General features: G+C 57.2%; 10 protein-coding genes across 10 annotated transcripts; 4 read left to right on the forward strand and 6 right to left on the reverse strand.

Annotated features, from left to right (window-relative positions):
- Positions 1-432: 432 nt before the first annotated feature.
- ISF_08526 (hypothetical protein) lies at positions 433-1,078 on the reverse strand (the record flags this gene model as incomplete). Its single annotated transcript, XM_018852129.1, has 4 exons — positions 433-537; positions 688-849; positions 903-1,014; positions 1,068-1,078. 4 exons carry the CDS (start codon positions 1,076-1,078, stop codon positions 433-435), a joined length of 390 nt encoding a protein of 129 aa, XP_018700729.1.
- A 3,881-nt stretch (positions 1,079-4,959) lies between these two features.
- Positions 4,960-7,465, reverse strand: ISF_08527 (Phosphatidylinositol 3-/4-kinase, catalytic; the record flags this gene model as incomplete). Its single annotated transcript, XM_018852130.1, has 2 exons — positions 4,960-6,793; positions 6,843-7,465. The coding sequence occupies 2 exons, from the start codon at positions 7,463-7,465 to the stop codon at positions 4,960-4,962; spliced, it is 2,457 nt and encodes an 818-aa protein (XP_018700730.1).
- A 1,283-nt stretch (positions 7,466-8,748) lies between these two features.
- On the forward strand, positions 8,749-10,381 carry ISF_08528 (FAD-binding, type 2; the record flags this gene model as incomplete). Its single annotated transcript, XM_018852131.1, has 2 exons — positions 8,749-9,315; positions 9,365-10,381. 2 exons carry the CDS (start codon positions 8,749-8,751, stop codon positions 10,379-10,381), a joined length of 1,584 nt encoding a protein of 527 aa, XP_018700731.1.
- Positions 10,382-10,858: 477 nt separating this feature from the next.
- ISF_08529 (Acyl-CoA N-acyltransferase) lies at positions 10,859-11,542 on the forward strand (the record flags this gene model as incomplete). The annotated part of the gene is made up of 1 exon (XM_018852132.1): positions 10,859-11,542. One exon carries the CDS (start codon positions 10,859-10,861, stop codon positions 11,540-11,542), a length of 684 nt encoding a protein of 227 aa, XP_018700732.1.
- An 802-nt stretch (positions 11,543-12,344) lies between these two features.
- ISF_08530 (nuclear envelope protein) lies at positions 12,345-14,468 on the reverse strand (the record flags this gene model as incomplete). Its single annotated transcript, XM_018852133.1, has 3 exons — positions 12,345-13,409; positions 13,457-14,286; positions 14,342-14,468. The coding sequence occupies 3 exons, from the start codon at positions 14,466-14,468 to the stop codon at positions 12,345-12,347; spliced, it is 2,022 nt and encodes a 673-aa protein (XP_018700733.1).
- Positions 14,469-14,847: 379 nt separating this feature from the next.
- ISF_08531 (t-SNARE) lies at positions 14,848-15,709 on the forward strand (the record flags this gene model as incomplete). Its single annotated transcript, XM_018852134.1, has 2 exons — positions 14,848-15,123; positions 15,191-15,709. The coding sequence occupies 2 exons, from the start codon at positions 14,848-14,850 to the stop codon at positions 15,707-15,709; spliced, it is 795 nt and encodes a 264-aa protein (XP_018700734.1).
- Positions 15,710-15,842: 133 nt separating this feature from the next.
- Positions 15,843-16,877, reverse strand: ISF_08532 (mitochondrial export translocase Oxa2; the record flags this gene model as incomplete). Its single annotated transcript, XM_018852135.1, has 1 exon — positions 15,843-16,877. The coding sequence occupies one exon, from the start codon at positions 16,875-16,877 to the stop codon at positions 15,843-15,845; it is 1,035 nt and encodes a 344-aa protein (XP_018700735.1).
- An 834-nt stretch (positions 16,878-17,711) lies between these two features.
- ISF_08533 (alpha-1,2-mannosyltransferase alg11) lies at positions 17,712-19,560 on the forward strand (the record flags this gene model as incomplete). The annotated part of the gene is made up of 4 exons (XM_018852136.1): positions 17,712-18,076; positions 18,130-18,265; positions 18,318-19,320; positions 19,385-19,560. 4 exons carry the CDS (start codon positions 17,712-17,714, stop codon positions 19,558-19,560), a joined length of 1,680 nt encoding a protein of 559 aa, XP_018700736.1.
- Positions 19,561-19,788: 228 nt separating this feature from the next.
- On the reverse strand, positions 19,789-22,045 carry ISF_08534 (Gamma-glutamyltranspeptidase; the record flags this gene model as incomplete). The annotated part of the gene is made up of 9 exons (XM_018852137.1): positions 19,789-20,263; positions 20,323-20,890; positions 20,943-20,998; positions 21,061-21,109; positions 21,161-21,259; positions 21,317-21,377; positions 21,471-21,734; positions 21,790-21,971; positions 22,015-22,045. The coding sequence occupies 9 exons, from the start codon at positions 22,043-22,045 to the stop codon at positions 19,789-19,791; spliced, it is 1,785 nt and encodes a 594-aa protein (XP_018700737.1).
- An 872-nt stretch (positions 22,046-22,917) lies between these two features.
- On the reverse strand, positions 22,918-24,634 carry ISF_08535 (monocarboxylate permease-like protein; the record flags this gene model as incomplete). The annotated part of the gene is made up of 5 exons (XM_018852138.1): positions 22,918-23,365; positions 23,420-23,828; positions 23,886-24,060; positions 24,130-24,236; positions 24,358-24,634. 5 exons carry the CDS (start codon positions 24,632-24,634, stop codon positions 22,918-22,920), a joined length of 1,416 nt encoding a protein of 471 aa, XP_018700738.1.

Raw genomic sequence — 24,634 nt, forward strand, 5'->3', positions numbered from 1 at the left:
CCACGCACTCATCGGTAGCGTGATGAGTTTCGATTCTATATCAACAAAGCCGGCACTCTCCATCCAGCCTGCCATGTGCAAAGCCGCTCTTGGATTCTTTCGGGGGGAAAGCGTATTCAGATAACGACTTGACCACTTCGACAATGCATTGTCTGCGCAAACACGAGATGTCAGTGCCTATTCGCTTTTTGCAAGCTCGGTTTCCACGGTACTTGCCATAGGTCAGTCTTCCGTTGTCCGACTGTGCATTTAGATACAACTCCACAATCTGACACCATCCACCAGGTTTCGTGATGCGATATATGTCGCGCACATAGCTGGGCCATCGACTGGCGTGCACCCCTCCAGCAACCATTTGGCTATGAACCAGATCAAACGAATTACCCGGAAACGTGAATCTGCACCGATAATTAGACAAACATTAGCCGAGCCTCAAGAACCTAGGTCGAACCTCGCATTAAGGTCGTCAATTTGGAAATCGAGATTTTGCGGCGGATGGTCTGGCAGCATGTGCGGGCTGACATCTATTCCCAGCACCTAAAGGCAGACATTGATGTTAGAGCCAATACTCCTGCAACAATGGCCCAGACTTTGCCCTCGGAAGCAATCACCAGGGCAAAACTCAGGCAGAATACCTTGATAGGTCGCCGCGGGTTCTCTTCGAAGGGTGTCGACCTCGCTACATACCTCGCAGTCGGGATACCTCTTAGCCACAGCGACAGCCCAGTTCGCGGCACCGCAGCCGCAGTCGAGAATACTCTCCGGCGTCACCATGGGCGGGAAGATGAGTCTATTATCGAAGACTTTCGACAGGACATCATGCATGAGCTCCAGCCGCTCAACCTCCTCCTGTGACCCGTGTCAGAGCAAGTCTGAAGAAGAATACATTCAAGTGTGCAAACCTCGTCTACTGGCGCAAAGTATGTACCAGTCTCCAGGGAATACTTGTGGAAGGTGCGGCCGCAGTACTCCACGGTGTCGCGATACTCATCGTCCAAGGGCACAGTGCTTTCCCTGGGGAGATCCTGTGTGTCAGTACCAAGTCGGGAAAATGAGGCTTGACATACGGAAAACTCATTCTGCCCTGGAAGAGCTATTGGCTGTTGATGTTGAAGGGCTACTGTGCCTGGGGTAGGCGAGCCGATGGCCGCTGTGGGTAACCCTCCGTTTTTCGCGTTGACAGCCAGAACTTGCAGCCTTTTTTTTGATCGTTCAGACTACTGCAGAACCTTGCTACCGCTACTGGGCTGGACCTTTGCCTTAGCAGCGCTGAGATTGAACGAGCAGGCCGAGGTGGGCGGCAACCAGGACCATCTAAGAACCGTTGGTCAGGTCACGAACTCTTTGACAGACCAGAACCATAACTATGGCGCGTGACGCATCGTTCGAGGACTCAAACCACGGTGGCAGATGAATACAGAATGCCGAACATGCAACGGTGCTCTCTGGCTGCAGGCTTTAGTGGGCTAGGGCTCAGTATGACAGCACATCCTCTGCGCCTCCTTTTTACAAACAGCCCTCACAAGAACGACACCCAGGTCACCGGAATTGGGCGGGAAATGTTTAACGTGATATACCGAAGTGGGGACTCGAAGAGCCTGCTGTAAATGGCTCGTCGGTCGTCGGTGCGTGGTACTTTGCCCTTGAGTTTTCGTCTCACCAAACGTCATGGAAGAAGTTGGCAGTACCGCATACTCCAGACTGAGCCACGCGGTCCAGAAGGGGAACCTATACTCAAAGCTCGGGGACACCGTCCGGATACTTGATCATGCGATTCTACTCCGCTGCTTCATATCCTAAACCAGCTGATTCCAGAGGCATTACGAGGATGCTTGCCAGTCAAGGCTCTGCCGTTGCGATGAGCCTATGTTGCCAGAAGCTGCCTAATCATACGATCAAAGATGCAGGCTGCCTTGTAATTGCAAGTGCTATGTCTGCGCTGACGGCAACCATGTTGCCTTCCGCTGTTTGGGCTTTCAGCCTGTGAAAGATGAGCGTCGGCCGGCCTCTGGGTCACAGAGCCACAGTGGCTGGCGCCGAATACCCGACAAATTAGTGTTTCGTCTGCGGTGACAGCTTCTGCCAATATTCTAGAACTATTCACAAATAAGTTCGTGGTCGGCGCTGCATGGCAGGGACACCCCGGAGAGACGAAGCGGCCCGCAAGTCTTGCTGACTCGCCAGCCCTCGGCAGCAGCCGTAGGCCACAGAACGCTTCAAGCCCTGCGCCTATGCCTAGCGCTTCGGGTTATCGTGAGAATTTGATCCTTCCGACTCTCAGAAAGTGGCTGATCAAAACACTGCCCCTCACCGTGAGGTGGGCCGATGGAGGGGACATATCCACCAAGGTCGGCATGTCCTGCATGAATTTGCTCTTTCTTTATTGACTTTCGTCGGGGTAAGTAGCATTTATCAAAACAGGAAGGCGATCCGGTCTGTAGGTGGACGAGGTATCCCAGCTGACTCTTCTGGCTCCAGCTTCAGTCCATATACGTGCCATTATAGCTGCCTCGAACACTGAACTCAACAACAGAAATTGGGCGAGAGATGTCATATTATGGGCAAACCTTTATGCTGTTCGAAGCATCCCAGGACAGATAACAATCCAGGTTAAGCGAAACCAGATGCGGGTCTTGAACGAACTCTGGCGTTGGCAAAATGACGCGGCCGCGCTACAACGGCGTTGCCACGACGATCGAAATATATAAAAAAAACGATGATCACTGACTGCGCAATATGGCGAACCAAGAGACGAAACAAAACACATGTCTGGTGCGGGCACTGTCGCAGATGCGTATTCGGAGAAAAAACAATCAGTTCGCATGGCGGATACTTTCCGAGCCATCACCCAAATGGGCTTTCGGGTGGTCAGGAAAACTCAAATTGAGCAAAGTTCGGGCTGCAGAGTTCGGGCCGTTCCAAACTCTCGGGTCGGGTTGCTGTGCGTGGGGTCGACTGCTGGTGGCTGAAGTCGTACGAGTGGTATGCGATAACCACAACGAACAAGTTGCAGGATTACTTTTGGCAGTAATCGTCGCGAGTAGCTTTGTTCGCGGCTTCTTCGAACCAAGCCATTTGGAGACCGCGGAAGACGAAGCCGGTGACAACAAGGATCATGATTGAGCACTGCTGGGTCGAGACCCATGCCACAATGGACTGCATTAAAGACACGATGACATACCACGCGAAAAAACGCGGCGGGATTCTCCACTGACCCCAAGTGAACAATGGAGAAACCAGGAGCCAAGTGCAACGGCCACCGATCTGGCCAATACCGCAGCTAGACCTACACAGCGGGTCATGCCCAGCCTTTTGGGTCGGCATTTGAAATGATGACGGGAAAAATGCCACCAACAACTGAAGTCAAGTGGTCCAATGTAAAGCTCAACAACGAACATCAATTTTGATGTCCGGTTTCGAGTCAGGTCACCGCCTCCGTCCACCGGCGACCAGCGACGGCGAGGGAGATGAAGCAAGCTCTATACACAGCTTGCAGACATGAAAAAAAAAATCACAAAATATTACAGACCCAACGCTCAAAAGCACGCAACGGATTCTGGATTATGTGCCACGTTGTGCGGTGCTAGCGTCGGCTGTGGGCCCGCTCTTGAACTTGACTACTCACTCTATCACAACTCTAGAAGGTCGTGGTCATTTTTGACTTTGGCCATTCGACCAGTGCTGACCTCGCTACGCCCAGTTCCATTCCATGCCATGTTTTGGCTTGTTTATTGTCGTCCCAGACTTCCAAGCTCGGTACCGAACCGGGGTCTGGCTCCGGAGCGGTGAGCATTGCAAAGATGTATCCCTGTTCCAAACGCTATGCCGCGATCAGGAAAGTCAGATGCCCTGTCTCTGAGAACATCATCAATACTACAGACAAATATCTTTGCTCTGTCATATATATGTTTCTGTTAGCAAATCGTCGATGTGTTAACCAAGCCAGAATAGGCCAAGACCGTTGTCGCGCATGGCAGAAACGCACCCACATTCAGCATCCGTTGTCAAATCTCCGCAGACCCTCAACGCCAAAGCTCCTCATATCTTTTGCTATAGGCAGGGTAAAGACGAGTATTACACTCTTGGCTAGGGTTGTTTCATCATTCGCTCTGGAACCAGCGTGACGTTGCATTCTGGGACAGCAGAGCGCCAGCATCCTCGGGGCGTCACCCCGCTGTTCGTTATCACGAGAGCCAGAGGATGGAGAGCTGATTACGTGGCTGTCTACTGAAGCTTCACGTGCAATCGCCTTGGCACGGTGGGCGGAAGGAGTCGGAAGAAGCAGATCGGTGGGAACAATGGTATATCAGTCTTTTCTCGCCAATGGACGATTTGGCGTAGAACAGGACATGGCTGCGCTTGTGTTGCCTGCCCGCTCACTCAGCCCGGGAAGGCTACGTGCCTTGGTTCTTGGCAAAAGAGAAGTGACAGACTTTAGCGATGACAGGTGAGGCGCGGACAGAGAGTGTGATTCAGTTATCTCTTTTGAGACTAGACTCGGAGATTTTGCATTTGATGTTAAAGAAAAATTAACGACAATCCTCGTTTATGTTTTATGATCTAAATCGTACGATCACCTCCGAGCACTTGTTGCTGTTGGTACCGAATAACCCAACCCATGACGGAACTAGAAATACAAAAACGGTCGCAGTGGCTCCCAGCATGCAAAGAAACACGAAACGATGACACACAAGACAAAGGCAAAGACGATCACGGCTCCAAGATATGAAGGCCGGGAAAGCCACACACGTAGCGTGTGTTGGCAATGCAATTAACCAACTCGCCGCCGCCACCTCTCGGGGGCCAGCTTCCAGATAGCCGGTCCCCTCCCGCGATCCCACCCTGCAAACATCTCTGTCACTTTTCGTTTCTCTTTCCTCACGCGGATGTGTCAAAGAAAGCGTCATCCCTCCTCCCCCCCCCCGGCACACCGGCTCACCTTTCCTATCCCGGCTCTCGCTAGCACCACGTAAACACCGGGTTGCTCGTCTTGACGGCCTCGAGGCGCTCCACAATTACCTTGCGCTGGTTGCCCATCTGGCCCTCCGCCGCGGCGTAGCCGAGGTCCCCCTCCAGCATGTCATCGTCGTCGGCGGCTTGGTGGCTGTAGTCGTAGCTGTGCCTGCCGGTCGGGTGGTGGTGGTCGCCGGCGTAGAGCTGCTGCGCGATGGAGTGGCTGCTGCGGCGGCCGGCGGGTGTGCTGGCGAACGAGTAGCGACGCTGGTGGTGGGAGGAGCGAGCGGACGTGGCGGCGCGCTCGTCGCTCCTGGTGTTGATGCTGCTGCGGGGCGGGTCGTAGGCGTTGAGCGCGCGCGAGGGCCCGTGGTAAGACGAGGGGGAGGGCGCGCCGGACGGCCTGGTGATGGTGGCGGCGGACCTGCCGTCGCTGCTGGCTTGGCGGGAGAGCGCGCCGTTGGGGGCGGCGTCGTGGGACGTGCGCGTCGCCTCCAGCTTCGGGCTGGTGATGATCTCGAAGCGGCCCGGGTTGGGCAGATCGCCGCCGAAGCCGAGGAGGTCCGGGTTCTGGGCGGCAGGGTCCGGGGGGGCAGCGGCAGAGGCGCCGCCGCTGCTCGCGGGCACGGAGCTGGCAATGTCGGTCTCGTCCTGGTCGAACGAAGCGAGCGCGGTGCGGCGCATCTCGGACGAGGTGACGCGCATGGGCACGGCGACGGGCACGTCGACGAGGTCGTCCCAGACGCAGACCTTGGCGCGGCGGGTGAGCTCCAGCGGCCCGTGGTCGGCCGTCTTGAGCGCCTCGACGACGTTCCAGGCCTGGCCCTTCATGACGGCGATCTGCTTGGCGAACATGCGCTCCTGGAAGTCCTCGTCGACCTGGAAGACGCGCTTGAGCGCCAGTTGCGTCTGGCTCCACCACGCCGTCGACGTCAGCAGCGGCAGGAAGTGGTCGCGCGTCTTCTGTGAGAACGGTCGCCCGATGAGGTCCACGGGCAGGAAGAGCCAGCCAAAGGGGAAGCTGCGCCAGGCGTCCGGGTGCTTCCACGGCCACGAGAGCGAGTTGTCGATGGCGCCGAGCACCATCTGCGCGCTCTTCTCGCCCCGGCTGGAGGAGGCGTGCATGGGCCGCTGCCGCTTGTACGGGTAGGAGGCGGTTGAGGCCATGGACGGCATGTCGGCGGCGTTGACGGGTCGCGGGCGGTCTGCGTCGGAGGATTCTGATTCCACGGCGTCCATGTTGAGGTGCATGGGCTCGGTGGCTATGGACACGGCGCCGGATTCGCGGTCGACCTTGACCATCCAGTTGTCGAGGCCCCGATCTGTGTTGCGCATGATGTAGTCGAGAATGACCAGCTTCTCGAGCTCCTCGCGGAACGACTGCTTGAAGTCCTCGGTCCACGCAAATCGAGCGGGCTGCTCAGGAGCTGGTGAACGCTCCCCGCTGCCGGGCGATTCACTCTCGTCGTCGTCCGAGTCGGCATTCTCGGCCTGGCCAGACGTTGATGGGCGGCACGCGTCGGACCACTTCTTGTTCTTTCGATTACCACTGTCTTTACCATTCGTTGTACGAAAGCCAGCCCAGTACTGGTCGGGCCAGGGGTTCTCGCGCAGAAAGACGTTGGCGTCCTTGAAGCCTTTGAGGAAGACTTGGAAACTGCCTGGCTTGGCTGGGAATGGCTTCTTCTTGCGGTAAAAGTTGCGCCGGTCCCAGAAGGGGTAGTGAAATGATTTCGAGGATAGCCACACGACGTCGGTATACGGTACCATGTTTGTTTGTAATTGGCGGTCGAGGACGTAGGCAGCGGCTTCGCTGACGTATGATAGATTGGGAATGAGGCTATCCGAATTAGCATGTGACTGGCAGTGTTGAAAGGTTGTCGTCTTACCAGGCCCGGCCAAAGCAGCAGGGGAATAGATTTCGATGAATCCATTTATTCCATTTTGGATTTCCGGCCGCGTAGGGCTCTTCGTCTTTGGGCTTAAACACACCGACAATCTTGCCATCGGGATCGCGAGCAAAGTAACTACCGGAGCTACCCTGTGAGATCATGCTAGGGTGAATCTCTTGTCGAATCGCGCGCCTGACACTGTCGATAATAGCCTCGAACTCGGCCTTTGTTATAGCACCCTCGGGAGCTTCGGCAAGGTCTTGGGCTGTGACGGGTCTGATGCCCTCGGGGGCACGGAAAACAGAGTGTTGAATCTCGAGACGCTCCTCCTCGCCGGCGAAGCTCTTTCCGCGGCCACGCTTGAATTTAGAGGCAATCTCATCAGCCCAACGTTCGAAACGGGCGTTGATGGCCTTGATGTCGACGCCGCCGGTGCTACCGACGCGGCGTCGGAACTTGGGCCGCGTTGTGGTTGACCGGGGAGTGCCGGGGGCAGCGGCTGAAGGGTTCAGGGCGGCGGAGGGCCCGGCATTGACAAATTCGTCATCGGAGTCATCGCTGAAGCGGTCGGCTTGGGCGAGTCGCTCGTAGCCCGTCGTGGGTGGGCGCGTCTTGGGCATCGTGGGCTATGTGGGATTGGGGGCGGCGCTGGAGCCGTAGTCGTCGTGGTTAGGCGAACAAGTGGAGGATCGTAGCTTATCGCAATGCCATTTGATTTGCCAGGACCAGAGTCACGTTCAGGTGGCAAGTATCGAGTGACTCGTTGGATGACGGCAGCTGAGAGCGACGGAGGTCGCACAAACAGGCGTTGCACGACACGGAGACAGCTGGTGGAAGCACAAGGGGGGAGCAAGTGTCGCAGTGGATGGTAAGGCTGCTCTTTTGCAAGGAAATAACCCAATTAGGGATCGTGTACCGAGCTGAAGGGCTGATTCGGCGTAATGGCGATGCAATCTCAGCAAGGCGGGATGAAAAGGGACGGTGACAATGACGTTGATCTAGTTAGGAATTTTTGACCCTTTTAGGCCAGATGTCGCGAAGTGGATGGTAGCGGATCCACCATCGCGGATGGGTGCCTGCAGGCGGGGGGTTCAAGGGATGATGGAAAGGATGCTGCGGGGGCGGAGACGCTTACGGAAATTTTAAAAATTGGTGAAATTCTCGACATCTGCAAGATATGTTATTTATATTATCAAGATAGAATAGCGGGCTGTCTTCATCCTCCTGGGAGTTCACAACAGGTTCAAGCTTGCCTCCGGGGTCGGTGCTTCGGAGATCTTTTAGCAGCCCATCCACTGTAATCTTAGCGGGACACCAAAGACGCTGGGCCCAGTCTTGCCGGGCAATTTGATCGCGAGCCAGCTTCTCTCTTTCAGCCCCAAACTGATCATCCAATCGCCATCCACCGTATTCTTCGCTTTGCCATGCACTGCCGAACACGATCGGCCGACTCGGTGCATACATCCAGAAAAGGAATCGTCCAACACGCAATAGGAGTCAAATCATGGCGGTGCTCACTCTCGTCGACGTAATGCCCTATCGGGGGTGTGATAAGACGGAGTGGTCGGCGGTGACCTGGTCGACAAGTACAAATAGATGCGGCTGCCGCTCCTCGTTTACATCAGAGGAACCATGATCAGTTCTCACAGTATTATTTAACCTCGCCATGAGATTCACAATCGCCGTCTCCTTCATACCGTTGCTCGGCTCGGCCCACGGGGCTGCCCTGCAAACGACAACAAACGCGTCCCAATGTCGTTGCAGGCCGACCGACCCCTGTTGGCCGTCACAAAGTCAGTGGGCATCACTCAATGCCTCAGTCAGTGGCAATCTCATCGCCGTCCAGCCTGTCGCCCACGTCTGCCACGATCCTGGTTACGACGCTGCGGCATGCAACGCCTCCATGGCCCTCTCAGAATCCTCCGTTTGGCGTGACCAGAATCCCGGCGCACTCCAATGGACGAATTGGGAGGCCTGGCCAGAGCATAACGAGTCCTGCTCGTTTGACCTTCCAAGAGGTGTCCTCTGTCGTCAAGGCCGTATCTCTCTCTTCTCGGTGGTTGCCCAGACTGCTCAGCACATCCAGGAAGCGGTACGCTTTGCTGCTACTCACAACATCAAGCTGGCCATCAAAAATACCGGGCATTGTTTTCTCGGCCGCTCATCCGCGCCCGAATCGCTGCAGATTGCCACTTACAAGATGAAGACGATGGATTTTCTCGACGACTTTGTTCCCGAAGGCTCTAGCCACAACAAGTCCATGGGGTCAGCCGTTACCCTCGGTGCCGGTGTTGTGCTCATGGACATCTACGCCGAGACGAGCAAACGCAATCTCACTGCAATCGTTGGTCTTTCACATACAGTTGGCGCTGCTGGCGGCTATATCCAGGGCGGCGGTCACTCACCTCTTGGACCATGGAAGGGTATGGCCTCAGACAATGCTCTGCAGTTCCAAGTTGTGACAGCCGATGTAAGTATATCTTTGCATTCAGTACGGCAGCTTTCTAACATTTCAACAGGCCAAACTTGTGGTCGCGAATGAATACCAAAATAGAGACCTCTTTTGGGCACTTCGAGGTGGTGGCGGTGGCACTTTTGGCGTTGTCGTCGCTGTCACCATCCGCACGTTCCCTGATGTTCCTGCCATGGCTCTCATGTCTGATATTATCCTTCCCGGACCGGCCGATGACAAGTTTTGGGATATTCTGGAAGCTCTCCACCGGCGTCTTCCAGCGCTTGCTGATGCAGGCGGCAGCGGTTACTACTTTGCCCTCCCCAACTCTGTCTCCAACGGCACATCTACGGCATCCCTCAACGTCATGATGTTCTTCCCCAACAAAACAGATCAAGCACCTATTGCCAAGATTGTGGATGCATACATTCAAGATGCCCGTAAATCCGCGCCTGACGCCAACTACACCCTCGACCTCGCCCCTGCGCTTGGTGGCTCGATTGCCAATGAGCTAGCAAAGACACCATATGATCCCACTGGAGGAATAGCCATTGTCGGATCTCGTTTGATCTCTCGCGACCTCCTCAGTCAAAATGATGGCGCACAGCATCTAGGCAAAGCTTTGCGTGACATTTACGATGGCAGTGGCAATCAGACTGGCTATACTGGCCACTTCATCGCCGACGGCGCTGTTGCCAGGAATGCAGGCAAGGTCAAATCGGCGCTCAACCCGGCTTGGCGCAAGACCATCACCCATATTGCCTTTGGTCGAGGGTGGGCTGCCAATGCCACTTTTGCAGAGCAAAAGGCGGTGCAGGACAGGCTGACCAACGTCGAGATCCCCATCCTCAAAAAGCTCGAGAAGGGTATGGGAGCCTACCTGAACGAGGCCAATCCCTTTGAGGCTGGCTTCCAGGAGTCTTTCTGGGGCGAGAACTATAAGAGGCTGTATCGCATCAAGCAGCACATTGATCCCAAGGGCTTGTTTATCACGCGAAGTGGTGTTGGTAGTGAAGATTGGGACGCCGATGGGCTCTGCCGTGTGCGCAAGCCGTCGACTGATGGATTGCAGCTGCCTCTCTAGATTAGTTTGCCATATTGTATGTATATTTCTGCTCTCTTTCCGTTCATGCAGAATAATACAGCATCACATATCCCGCCCTTCTTTTTCCAGCCCATACACGACTATCCGCTGGGAAGGTTATCATATGTGCCTAATCGGGCAAGTGATGGCTCAAGAGCGTCTCCACCCCGAGCACCGAAAGCCGAGCTGCATCCTGAGTGACTCAATGGTCCTTTGTGACGACAAATCTATTCGTTTAGCTGAGGATTTTTGCGACGGCCTGAGTCACTTGCTATTGCGCTAGTTTCGATGGAGTAATGACCCTCGAAGCCGAGAATTGGATGTCGGGGAAGCTCTACGAGATGCTCAAGCGTACAGTGCGGCCTAACGGGTAAGTTGAAGATAAAAGGCAGAGATGCGCTGCTTCTATCGGTCTGCAGCTTCAACCCAGAATCCAAAAAAAAAATTAAAAAAATTCTCCATCACATACAAGCAACTATGTCTACCTTTTCGGCTGCTCTCGACAACGCCTTCGAGTCTAAGCAGCTTCGTTACATTGCCGTTGACGACGAGTGCGACGACTACAAGGAGGTGCTCACCGAAATGATCAACGAAGCGCCCCTCCAGGCGCTGTCGTCCGAGATGCTCATCAGGCCGCAGGGCAAGACGGACGTGCAGTTCCTGGCGACCATGTACCGCAAGGCGCTGCTCGGCGTGGCCATCTGCCTACGTCCGTCCGAGGAGGAAGCCGCCACCAACACAGACAAGAAGAAGACGAAGCCCACCATCATCGGCACGCTCTGCATCGGCTGGGGCGGCATCCCCGACTCGCTGCGGCACAACCGCAACGCGTACCTGGGCATCACGCTGGCGCGGGCGCACCGCGGGCGCGGGTACGGGCGGGAGGCGCTGGACTGGGGCGTGGACTGGGCGTTCCGGCACGGCGGCCTGCACTCGCTGTCGCTGACGACGGTGTCGTTCAACGGGGTCGGGCAGCGGCTGTACGAGGCGGCGGGGTTCGCGTTGGCGGGGAGGCGGCGCGAGGTGGCGTGGGTGAACCGCGTGTGGCACGACGAGCTGACGTACTCGATGACGGAGACGGAGTGGGAGGCGCTGAGGGGGTTGACGGGGAAGGAGAGTAAAGAGGAGGAGGAGGAGGAGGTGGTGAAGAAGGAGGGATGAGGAGGCGAGAGGTGTTTGTTTGAAGCATAGTTACCTCCTCTACCGTAGGTATGTACTGTACATACGTATAGTATAGTCTGCTGAAAGGCTACAGAAGGCTCTGGTCGACCTAGAAGAATATGTGACGGCCCACCTTTCCAAGCCTCCCTTCCATCCCCGCCCCTCTGGATAGTCTTACTCAATCACCAATCACCAGAATCAGCCTATACGACCTTTTTGTGCACGCTTCATTGTTCCTATCCAATCATTTCCTTTTTGTGCTTTATTGGCCCAAGTAATGTCTGTGAAAATACCGCAGAATTATCGGTGCAAGCCTTGAGCTCAGTCTTTTACCTTTCCCCACAGGTTCGCACAATTCGCTACATCAGAAGTCGAGGTCGGGCAAAAAGGGTCTTCCTGCCATTGATGGTTACCAGCCTCCAGCAGCTCCTGGTCATGTACCAACAAGACGGCAGAGTATACCTCGAACTTGAACGAGGGACCGTGAGAGCTTATACGCCTTGGGAGGGAGAGAGGATTGAGGAAGCACATAGTAGTCATCACCGCTTGTGTCGAAAAGGAAATCTTCATAGGAAAGAGTTAGAGTTACGGGAGATGCTGGAGCTTGTCGCTCAATACTGGCGATTGTGTTCATGTTACAAAGTTCGAAGTCTCATTACACCAGATTGCTACTCACACCAAATTGCTAATAATACACCCGTCTGTGATTCATTTTCCTGGTATCATTCATGCATCCAAATGGTGACCTTGTTTTTATTTCTTTTTGTCCCTTTAATTTCATATTGTCATTCGGCAGGTGCCCTCACCGAGCTTGCTCCATCTCGGGCCTGCGCTGGTCCAGTCGTTGCCTGACCGCCGGCTCTGCCCTCCGCTGCGTGATCGGCCTTGATCTCGTCAAGTCCACCCTCTTCGCGACGGGCGCACCGCTCTTCTCCTTGGCTAAATCCTCCCCTGGCGCCGCGACCACCTCCTCCTGCGGCGGCGGTGGCGTCTTCTTCGTCATGGCCTCCTTAGCGAGACGAAGGTCCGTCAGGTTCAGCCGGAGGTCGGCGCTGTACGGCTCAAACTTGGCGACTACCTGCTCCAGCCCCACGCGCATGGCGTCGATGACCTGGTCCACCTCGGGGCTCTCGCGGCGCCGCGTCGAGTCGGTCCAGTGGATGGGGAAGCGCGCCTTGAGGGCCTCGACCTTGGTGATGATGGCGGTCAGCGCGCGGACGATGCTGGGCACGTCGCGGTGCACATTGCCGAACTGGTCCTCGGCCAGGCTGTGGACGGCGAGGTAACACAGTGCCTGGGTGGCGTGGATGTACACGGTGGGCTCGGCGTACGGCTGCCCGAGGACGGCGGCAGCGAACTCGGTGCTGAACTCGTGGCGGAAGATGCTGCCGAGCCACTCCAGCCGGAGCAGGTACGAGGTGGCCTGGTCGATGTATGATTGGATGCTCTCCTTGGACACGGCTTCCTGCTGCTCCTTGGTGAGCATGCGGTCCCGGGTCTGCCTCCACGTCTTCTTGGCGAGTGGGCTGAGCTCGGCGATGGGAGAGGAGCCTGGCGAGCGTGCGAGCTGATCCCAGGCCTTGTCCACGCCGCTGCGAGTGGCGTTGCTTTTGGTGAAGATTTGGTCCTGCTTGAGGGGAGCGGAAACGCGCTGCCTGGGCTCCTCCGGGGCTTTGACGGGGACGGTGGGAAGTAGCGGTTTGCCGTAAGCATCAACTCGCTCTTCTACGCTCTTCAAAGTAGTCATGCAGATTGTGTAGACTTGCGACCACATGGGACCGTCCTTGCGATCAATGTCGGCGAAGATGGCCTTTCGTTGAGCTTCGAAATCCTGCGCGATGATTGCAAGCTCCCACATGGCGAAACACTAGAATTGTCAGTCTTGCTAAAGACCATAGCCTTACTAGCACGTACCTGTATGTTGGACTTTTTGCTGTTCAGTCCGGAGAGGAGACTGCCATTGGGATCCTTGGACTCCGTGGTAAAGGGCTTTCCAGCCTTAAGAGGAGGCTTAGCCATGAAAATAGAGAATCCAGAGTTGCCTGCGGCCCAGATAGCATTGACAAGTGCACCAGTCCAGACGCAGCGGACCATGAGGAACAAGTCAATAGGCCAGCTGCTAGGAACGAGGTTAGTGCGAGGCAGGTTGTAGAAGGGACGGAACATCATCAGAGTCCAAGTCCAGGTGCAAGATCGTAACAGCGCATAGTACAAGACAATAGCCACGCCAAGCGAGAATGTCGCTTGCCTGATGCAGCCTGCAAACACTGTGGGGAATTGCTGTGCAATCTTTTGAGCTGATCCGGTGAGAAATCCGCCCGTTTTTGTCGAGGCATCTTCCTTGTCAGCGACCGGCTTGATGATTATGAGGCGATCGGCATCGTATCGAAAGTGTACAACCATCTGAACCAGGGCGCAGGTGGCGAGATAGCAAGCGAGGAAGATGGGTCGCTCGTTGAGTCGCGCTCGGTCGCCGCTAAAGTACGTGATCCATCGCAGGCCGGCGCTGTCGTTGAGGGACCACAGGTACACCGGGCAAAAAATTGCGCTGGAAATGGCGTACCAGAAAAGCGTCTCGTAGGTCGGCCATTTCGTGAGCGATGTCTTGAGACTTTGCACGCCCGATTCGGTGTGGACGCCGACGTGGTAGTGTGCGATGCGCAGGACAAGGATCGCGAGGCCGCAGGAAAAGATGACAGCCGTTCGGATGCCCGTGGGACCTAGAGGGAACCAGGACCAAAGAACTATAAAAATGGTCAGCCGGGCGTCGGTGGTATGTTGATGCGACGGTGTGCTCACGGGAGCTCCAGGAAGCTAGGGTCAGAGCTTCCAGGTACGCGACTGCAAGTAACAGGCCTGCGGTCGAGGAGAATCGCCTGTGGAGGGCAGGCTGTAAGGTATCCTTGTAATGGGATCGTCGGACCATGGCGGCTGCCATTTCCACGTCGCGTCACCCGGTCGGTCGGGAAATGTGCAATGAATGCAGATGTCGGGATTGCAAACAGAGAGCTTGTTCTAAGGCCAAAAGTCAACAACACTGTAACAAAAAGTCGATGGTTACCAGGACGGCGCTAAGCCAAAAGCTAGAAAGTCACGTAGATTGGATCACGTGCAGATAGCGGCCTCGTCGGCTTGTTGGTAGAGAGAGGGACCCACTATGATGGGTCTGGCGGCTGGCGTTACGTAGTGGTCCATACGGCGTCATCTAGGCACCACTTTGAACCTTCATCTACAGAGCTCGATTTCCATTGATTTGCTGCGCGCGCGATATACCGACCTATAGAAGTTGCATTCGTCTTTCCAACATGTCATACGATCGCCTTGCAAGCATGGAGGCCGGCCGGTCCGGCGGATACAGTGACGACCCTGCGTTCCGGGACCTTCAGTCGGAGCTGAAGGGCAAGCTGCAGACGCTGCTCACCAACAACCGCAAGCTGTCCAACGACCTCACTGTGCTCGGCACCAAGAAGGATACGCCCCGCCTGCGAGAGCGCGTGCACAACACGATGGAGAAGTCGCGCGAGATCTGCCGCGACATTGGCGAGGGCGTTAAGAAGTTTCAGTCCTGGGAGGACCTGTCCGTATGTCTCAGTGCTCGTAATCAAGATCAACTCCCCGCAAAGCAACATCACTGACCGTATTGCGCAGAAACAGCAAAAGTACGAGCAGACCAAGATCTCGAGCGACTTCCAGGCGGCCTTGCAGGAGTTCCAGGGCCTGCAGCGTAAGGCCCTCGACAAGGAGCGCGCCTCGGTGTCGGCGGCCCGCGCGGTGCAGGACGGCAGCGGAGACGCCGGCGCCGGCGAAGGTGCCCAGCTGGAACAGCTGCAGCGCCAGGAGTTCGTCCAGGTGGCGGACCAGGACGAGGTGGACTTCCAGGAGGCGCTCATTATCGAGCGCGAGGAGGAGATCCGCAACATTGAGCAGGGCGTCGGCGACCTGAACGTGCTCTTCCGACAGGTGGCGCACATTGTCAGCGAGCAGGGCGACTCGCTCAACACCATCGTGGACAATGTCGAGAACGTCCGCGACGACACTAGGCAGGCCGACATTGAGAACCGACAGGCGGCGCGGTACCAAAAGGCCGCCAGAAACAAGGGGTTCTGTCTGTTGCTGATCCTCGGCGTCATCTTAACGATTGTCCTGCTGGCCATTCTTCTGGGTTAATTCGGAACGCAGTGACTAGAACATTTGTATGAGGTACTGCTGGGCTGTGTAATGCATCTTACTATCTGCGTGCGCTGGAGTTTTTGGAGTCTTGGGATTACTGACAGCTGTCAGCCAGTCAAAGTCTATATATTTATACATTTTTATTGTACACCGGTTTCTTTTGAGAAGCTTCAAGCTGTGGTCGTTTGACGTAAGATATGAGCTTGGGCTGGATAGGCTTCCAGTTCAACAGCTTCTCTCGTTCTGGAAGGATCTTCCTCACCAGGTTTACGTTGACCAGCTGGAACGCAAAGTTGGCAGCCCAGTAGAGAAAGACGGAGGCGGGCAGATGCGTGACGCATAGGGGGATGAGTGGTAGGAAAATGCTGAGCCGAACCACGCCGCTTAACAGTCGCTGAGAGGTGCTTTGGTATGCCGGTCGTTCGATGAGGATGTCTCTCCACTGCTGAACGCTCATACGGCTGAGGAGGTTGGCAGCCAGCAAGCTGGAGCAGATGAGCGGCAGGCCCAAGACCGCGTCAGGAGTAATGAGGTCCGTAAACCACAGGCACCCGCCAGTCTGCAGCGATAGATCCACGAGGGTCGAGGGCGCCTGGGCGATGACCTCGCCCGTATCTGCTGCCGCCGCTGCCGCCGAGTCGAACATGGAGACGCCGGACAACCGACGCAGAGCCTCGGAGACGACGACGAACGGCAGCATCGAGGATAGCGGGATGAACTGCTTCCACAGGGGCACTCCCCACGCCTTGTACACGCGCTTGCGCGAGCGCTCCGTCTCACGCACGATGTGCGCGGTCCTGCGCTCCGGCGGGCCGGCGAACGGCCGGCTCGCGTGGCGGCTCGACCAGGCGACGACCAAGGGCCGGATGGCGGCCCGCCGGCGGTCGAGCGACTGCATGTACAGCTGCATGGGCAGGCGCACAGCGACGTTGATGCCGAGCGCGACGAGCGGGATGGTCAGGTACCAGGGAACGCCGCCGGCGTGGTGGATGGAGGCGAAGGCGTGCGCGGTGGCGTCTATGAGAGGCGTCAGGGCCTCGTTGACGAGCGTGCGGCGCTGCTGCTGATGAGGCCCGTGTCGCGAGGGCGAGGGAGCGAGGCGGAGGCGGCGACCGGGAAGGGGCCCGAAGAGCCCGCTAACGGGGCGTATTCGGAGCTGCGACATGGCAGGCCATTCCTTTGACTCGCCTGGTGTGAGAGAGGGATTGACGAAGCTCACGGGGTCGTGTGAGTCTGTGTTTGAGGCTCAGCTGATGAGAAGGCGGATGATGTTGATGGGTGGGTTGACTTTTGCAGGCATTTGAATGGTGTTAACGCCACAGTACAAAAGTCGCTCCAGCCACAAGCGCCTTGGGTGTGCTGGGGGTCGAATCAGCGATGGACTCGAGACATCGTGGTAGGGTGCCATGGCTAGTTAGCAGCTGGTATTGAGCCAGATTTCTACACAAGTTTAAATTTTCACCATTTACTGAAGCTATTGAATCAAAAGCAAATCTATGATTTTCGAGGCACGCGACAATTGGACACGCGACAGTTTGACAATGCCTACGGAGCAGAGCAGGCATCTCAAAACACCACGAACTGTTACCTGCGACAGCTTGGCCTAAACTGCGCCAGGAAGCCCCCAAAGGCCCCTGTAATATCCCCATAGTGGCGCTGCATTTGGTGGGTCGCAGGACCCTTCTTCACACCTGATAGTGACCGCCTCGCTAAGCAGCTAAACAGCAAAGTTTCGAGCTCTGGACAGCTTTCCAATCAAGCACGCCGCCATTCTTTTCCCCATCTAGGCCGTGGGGTTTCCCAGCGATTCCTTCTTCTTTTCTTTTCTTGTTTTCAATCTCCGTGGCCTGTCGTAAGAACATCTTTTGGTCTACCTCTTCTCGTCTTATTTTCTTTTTTCCATCCTGACTCGACGCGATACCGCCCCCTTGCCCATTCGCCCCGCGCCGACTTCACCACATGCAATCATCGTGACGCGACCGCTAAACGAGCAAGAAACATGTCTTTGCACGAGCCACGGGGCCGCAGTGCGGCCCCGGGACGGTCATTTCTTGCGGCTACCGCTCTTATTAGTCTGGTCCCCTTGATCCTGTTTCTCGGTGCGCCCGTCGCGTGGCGCCTGCTCGGTCGTTTTGGTGGCTTCCTGCTCCGCAAGAAGACCGAGGGCCGGCGGTCGGTCCTCGTGTCGGCAATGGACGAGGAGATGGAAAAGTTTGCACAGGAGGAGAACGCCGAAAGCAAAAGCAGCAGCTCTGGCGACGAGTGGGAAAAGGTCTCGGGCGGCGCGGAGGACCCCGTGGTGGATGCGCTTAAGGACAAGACCAAGGACTGGGATGGGATCATTGGCTTCTTTCACCCGTTCTGGTAGGCTGAACCTGCGCCCATGCACACAATGAGAAGCGAACTAACGTGACCAGTAATGCTGGCGGAGGTGGCGAGCGTGTCCTCTGGGCTGCTATCCGCGCGACCCAGCTGCGTTGGCCAAAGGCCAAGTGTGTGGTGTATACTGGCGACCATGAAGTCACAAAGGCTGACATAATTGCCCGCGTCAAGGTACGGTACTGCGGAATCGCGTTGACCTACCAGCCTCCTGACATTCTTGCAGAGCCGATTCAATATTGATCTACACCCACCCACCGTTCAATTCCTCTACCTCACTAAGCGGCACTGGGTCCTCCCCAGCAGCTGGCCGCACTTCACCCTCGCCGGGCAGTCGCTCGGCTCGCTCCTCCTCGGTCTTGACGCCTTCTCGCTTCTCGTCCCCGACGTATTTGTCGAAACCATGGGCTTCGCCTTCGTCCTCGGGCTCTGCAAGTTCCTGTTCCCGCGCGTGCCGACCGGGGCGTACGTGCACTACCCCACCATCTCGACGGACATGCTCGACTCGCTCGACCCGAGCTCGCCGCTCGGATCGCGCGGCGTCAACGGCGGGCAGGGCCGCGGCCTGCGCGGTCTCGCCAAGAAGGCCTACTGGCACGCGTTTGCGCGCGTCTACTGCTTGTCCGGCGCATCCATCGACGTCGTCATGACCAACTCGACCTGGACCCAGGCGCACGTCCAGTCCCTCTGGGGACCTTACCGAAAACAAAAAGACGCCGGCGGTAGAAACCCCATCACCGCTGTCTTCCCGCCTGTCGCCGTTCAGGAGCTCGAGGCTGCCGTTGACGTCTCCGCGGCGAGCGAGCGCGACGTGCGCGAGAACATCATCCTATACATTGCGCAGTTCCGCCCCGAAAAGGACCACCGCCTCATCGTGCAGTCGTACCACGAGTTTCTCAAGCTCCACGGCGACAGCCCCGCCGGGAAGACGTCGCGGCTTGTGCTCGTGGGTAGCGTCCGCGACGACAGCGACGCCAAACGAGTATACGAGCTGCGCCTCATGTGCAACGAGCTGGGCATCAAGGACCGCGTCGAGTTCCACCTCGATGCCTCGTGGCCCGAGATCCTCCAGTGGTTGCGTCGCGCGTCCATTGGCGTCAACGGCATGTGGAACGAACACTTTGGCATCGGCGTCGTCGAGTACCAAGCCGCTGGCCTCATCTCCGTCGTCCACGACAGCGGTGGGCCCAAGTTGGACATTGTTATCCCCATCGACGGGGAGCGGACCGGTACCCTACTCTCCCCTTCAGTAAAGTGTAGCTTATCAAGCACGTTGCTAATTTTTTTCCTTAGGTGTCCATGCATCCACATCAACAGAGTTTGCTGAGGGCTACCACCGCGTCCTCACGATGCCCGACAAGCTGCCGACGAGGCTGCGCGCGCGCAAGTCGGCGAAGCGCTTTACAGAGGCCGAGTTTGCTAGGAAGTGGATAGACCAGACGGAACGGCTCGTTGCCATGGCCAAGTAACAATTTCACGCACGCGCGCATTACACAGAAGAACGATGGTTTGGGCATATATCATAGCTTTGTGGTATAGATTTTGCGATACCCCTCCTTTTCACACTACATGCTTGTGTAAAAGGTATTTCTATTTGCTGTCACTATACATATCTAATCTACCTCTGTCGCTCATCAAACATTGCTATATCCTTTAGATCCATGCAACACATGTCACAATCTAAAATCATCATTCTTCTAGATGCTGTACCCTGCGCTGTTCGCCTGGCGCGGCTCGCCGACGGCCTCGAACGAGCCGTCCTCGAGCCTGCGAATAGCCTGCACGCTGCTCAGCCCCGGCGCCACCTTCCTGACCTCGTGTCCGCGCGCGCGCAGGTCCGCTGCCGTCGCCTCCCAGTCCGGAAAGGCCTCCTCGAGGGTGACGCGGTTCGGCACGAGCTGGTCGTGCACGCGGCCGACGGCGAGCGCCTCGCGCAGGGCCATGCCATGCTCGACGACGTGCCAGAGGCACTGCGCGGTGGCGGTGCCGATGCGCGACCCGCCGGCGGCGCCGATGACGGCGTACAGCGGGCCGCCGTCGGGGAGGGCGGCGATGAGCGGCGTCATGGAGGATAGGGGGCGCTTGCGCGGGCGGATAAAGTTGGCGCGCGACGGGGCGAAGCCGAACTCGTTGCTGACGCCGGGGATGGAGAAGTCGTTCATCTCGTCGTTCCTGTGGGCGGGTGGGTTAGTTGCTGGGATGAACCGGGGGGGGGGAGGGGGTGTAAGTACAGGATGATGCCGGAGTTGGGTTCCATGATTTGCGCGCCAAAGTTGATGTTGATGGTGGTCGTCAGCGAGACGGCCATGCCGGAGGCGTCCGCCGCGGAGATGTGCGACGTACCGTGGCTCTCCGGTAGCGCCACCACCTCCTCTTCACTGGGGAAGTACTGTCTCGGATGCTTAGTGCGGTCGTCGTCGATGGCCGCGAAGATGGCATCAATCGTGGAGTCGGCGAGCAGGTCGCGCTCGTAGGCCAGGACGTCGCGCTCGTCGACGAACTCCGGGTCGCCGAGGCTCGCGCGGCGGGCAAAGGCGAAGCGCGAGACCTCGGCGAGCCGGTGGACGGTAAGGCTGCGGTTGCGCGCGTCGAGGAAGCCGGCGGCGGCGGCGGGGTAGCGCTCGAGGACGCGCAGGACCTGCAGGGCGACGGCACCGCCGGCGGGCGCGGACATGCCGTAGACGTCGAGGCCGCGGTAGCGGATGGTGCGCACGGGGCGCTCGGTGACGGTGTAGGAGGCTAGGTCGGCGACGGTGAGGGTGCCGTTACGCGACTGCACGAAACGGGAGAGGTTTTCGGCTGGGACGAACGATTTAGTAGGTGGTGAAGGGGAAGGTGCTGGGAATCGTACCAATCTCGCCGTGGTAAAAGGCGTCGGAGCCTTCGTTGGCGATTCGCTCGAGCGTGCTGGAGAGAGAGTTAGAGAGAGTTAGAGAGATGTGAGCGGCGCGATGATTGGAGCAGCATACTTGGCAAGGTTCTTGCGGGTCATGACCTCTCCTTTCCTCAAAAGCTGCCCTGTGACAGAGAGAGTCAGTCTGGAATGGACTCATTGCCAAGTTGACATACCATGGGGGGCAAACTCGGCTGCAAAGATGGGATCGTCAAGCAGATATGTCTTGCCATCTTTGATGGTGGCGTTCATCTTGACCACCATATCGTCCGAAACTGTATCGAGGATTAGATTTCAAAGGCGTCCGTCTCATTTCACGTTCGCCGACGCACCTCTGAAGCCATGGCGTGCCACACGGATGGCGCCCTGCATGATGTCGCGCCACTTGAGGATCTATGTAGCACCGCAGTCAGTCATGCAGCCCTATGCGTTGAGAGATGCCATCGGCACGTCAGTTCCACAAAACAAGATTGACACGGTGCGTACCCCGTATTTTTGATGGATATACTCGAGGCCGAGGACCTCGCCCGGCACGCCGACTGCTAGGCCGCCGGCGACGCTGAGCTGCTCGTCATCGGCGTACATATCCTCGTAGGCGGCCGCCGGGGCCGTCTCGCGAAAGTCGACGGCCTCGTAGTTCCCGGCGGCGTCACGGACCAGCGCGAAGCCGCCGCCGCCGATGCCAGAGTGGTACATGCCGACGACGCCGACGCAGAAGGTGGTGCCGACGATGGCGTCGACGGCGTTGCCCTACGCACAGGTAAGCAAAACGGAAAAGGTGGGTGGGTAAGAGAGGAGAACGTACACCGGCGGCGATTATGTCCCTGCCTATGGCGCTACATTCGCTCGCTTCGCTGGCGACGGCGCCACGCGAGCCGAAGCTGTCGCCGTTGGGAGAGAAGACGACCTCCGGCACGGCAGCGGCGTTGACGGCCGCGGCGGTGCCTAGGCTGAGCGCAAGCAGCCGCGCGAGATGCCGTTGTGTTACTGATTTTTTTCATTATCGCATCAGCCTCGCCCGCCAACTCACGGATTTTCGTTTCGTAGCGCAACGGTGACATTGCTTCTTTGGGGGGGGGGGGGGGGGGCGTTGCCCGTTTGCTGCTAAACGTCGCTGAAGGAGAAGCGATGTCGGGGCCGGGACGCTGCAATCCGCAGGCTGTTGTTCCACTACGTATGACAAGTCAAAACGAGTGTAAAAAAGGTCTGGAGAGAAGGTGGATGCGTACGGCAAAGGGGAGAGAGATGGAAAGTGAGGGCTGACAAACGTGATCACACGACGGGTTTGCCTGAGAGATAGCGGCCTTGGCCTCCGACGTGGGGGGTGGGGCGGGCAGAATAGGCCCTGGCGAACCGGACCGGACTCGGCTCCGGCAATTGCTACCCGGAGCTAACAAACTAGGAAAAGCTAACAAAGGATAAGGGCGACTATCCGGTTTGAGAGACAATAAGAGCCAAGTTTTTGAGTCGTTAATGTTTCCAAGATTTTTCTACTAGTTAGCCTACGTCTTTAACTCAACACTATCCGTGGTCTATTGTAGTCAATTCGTATATCCCCGTGCCTACTCGACCCGAGTCACCGCTCCACGCCAGCGAGACATGCAGGCTGCAAAGACGTGTCAGCCAGCCACTCTACAACCTTCCAAGACGTATCGGCATCTCAACATGCCCATGTCCCGGCGGCTCAATGCAAAGCAAAAACAAGTCTATGATGCAGTAAATTAAGACAAATTTAAGTCTAGCGTGTGAATCCCGGGCTCGTAGCTCTAGCTCATGGTTTCTTTCCAGGTGAAGAATTACCCCAAAGGTCTGCTAGAGCATAACAAACTGGTGATGGCAGTGCCCTAGAATGGCCGAAACCGTCAAGTTCTGCCAAGTCGAAGCGAGGGCGTAGATCAATAAAAGTGAGCTTGGAGAGTCGCCGCAAATCCCTTTAAACCTTGACCCGGATTTGCGGCCCAACCAAGGCGTGTCTAGCGAGCACAACAAAGACGGTTCCTACAAGCAACGCTATCCCGCAAAAGAGTATCAACCCGGTATATTCGCCCTGCTGCCGGTTCACGATGGCTCCAGCGATCGGGTTTCCGAAAAGGACGCCAACGGCGGCGCACGCGTAGAGCGACCCATTCCGGGACCCCAGTTTGGAAATGTCCGGGGAGATGGAGGCCACCATGGCGGGGATGATGGAGAGCGTGCAGCCCGAGGTGAAGCCGTACAGGACGGCAAAGGCGATGAGCCCCCCCGCCTCGGAGCGCGCCGGCAGCCAGACGGCGAGGGTGAAGACGGCGCTGAGCAGGCTGAACACGATCATGACGTTGAAGACACCATACCTGTCCCCAAAGTGCGCGGGGAGGATGCGACCAAACGTCCTGGCAAGTGACCTTTGTCAGCACACGTCACTTGTAGCACATGTCGAAAAGTTGATGTATACTTACGATGCCGCGTTGACAATCGAGACCATGTACGGCGCCAGGCCGGGCGACATGCCCCCTGCCTTGGCCTGCGCGATGATGAAGTTAAACGGCAGGAAGCCCCCGAGGTAGACCACGAAGCCGCCCACGCTGAGCAGCAGGAACGGCCTCTCCGAAAAGGGCGCCAGGAAGTCGCGCACGCTAAACTTGCGCCGCTGCGGCGGCAGCCGGGACTTGACGGTCAGGTTGCCGACGGCGAGGAGGGCGAGCAGCAGCAGGGCGGCGCACCGCATGGACCACCCGAAGCCGACGGCGTCGACGAGCCGGCTGACCATGATGGGCAGCACGACGCCGCCGATGCTGGAGCCAGCAGTGACGACGCCGAAGGCGAGCGCGCGGTGGCGCTGGAACCAGGTCCCGATCGCGGCGATTGCTGATGGTCCGGCGGCCGGTTAACATGGCGGAAACGAGAGGTGGGAGGCTGGCTTACGCGCGTAGAAGAGAAAGGAGCAGCCCACGGCGCTGCACACGCTCTGGGCGAGGAAGATTTGGTAGTATTGGGTCGAGATGGAGGTCATCATGAGGCCGAAGATGTGCAGGAAGGAGCCGATCAGGATGGGAATGCGAGGGCCGAGTTCATCGGTGAGTTTTCCCACGAGGGGGCCCTAGAATATCAACAAGTCAACAGACGATTTCCTCTTCGATTTTCCAATTATGAACGGAAAGAATTTTACCCAGAAGAAGAGCATAAACGACTCGGTGGAGGGGATCCATGCCACGGTACTGGGCGAGTACTGCTTGAGGAGGTTCGTTTTGTAGTAATCCTGAAAAATACCAATGCCTAGACTATTATTAGTATTTTTATTGCTTGCTTTCCTTCTCTTTCTTCTTTGGACTAGGAAGAAACCCGTAGATACAAAAGTATACAACTCGCCGCGTTGAAAATGCCATTGTCCACTTACAATTAATCCAACCAAAACTCGCAAACACAGTACAGAAGCCGCCGAGGACGGCTAACCAAGCCGCGGTACCACCATCGGGAGGCGGCCCGAAGCTGGATGCCGCCTCGGAGACACGCTCGGGTGGTGCCGCCGCTTCCTGGTCGGCGCCGGCGGGCGGCGGTTGGTGAGTGTCGGCACCGCCATCTCCGGCGACCGGAGCGCCTCCTGCTCCTCCTCCTCCTCCCGAGCTCGACGACGAGCTTGCAAGCGTCGTCGCCTCCTGGAAAGACTTTTCCAT

Source organism: Cordyceps fumosorosea, assembly GCF_001636725.1.
Source record: "Cordyceps fumosorosea ARSEF 2679 chromosome Unknown scaffold_31, whole genome shotgun sequence".
Classification (NCBI taxonomy): Eukaryota; Fungi; Ascomycota; class Sordariomycetes; order Hypocreales; family Cordycipitaceae; genus Cordyceps; species Cordyceps fumosorosea.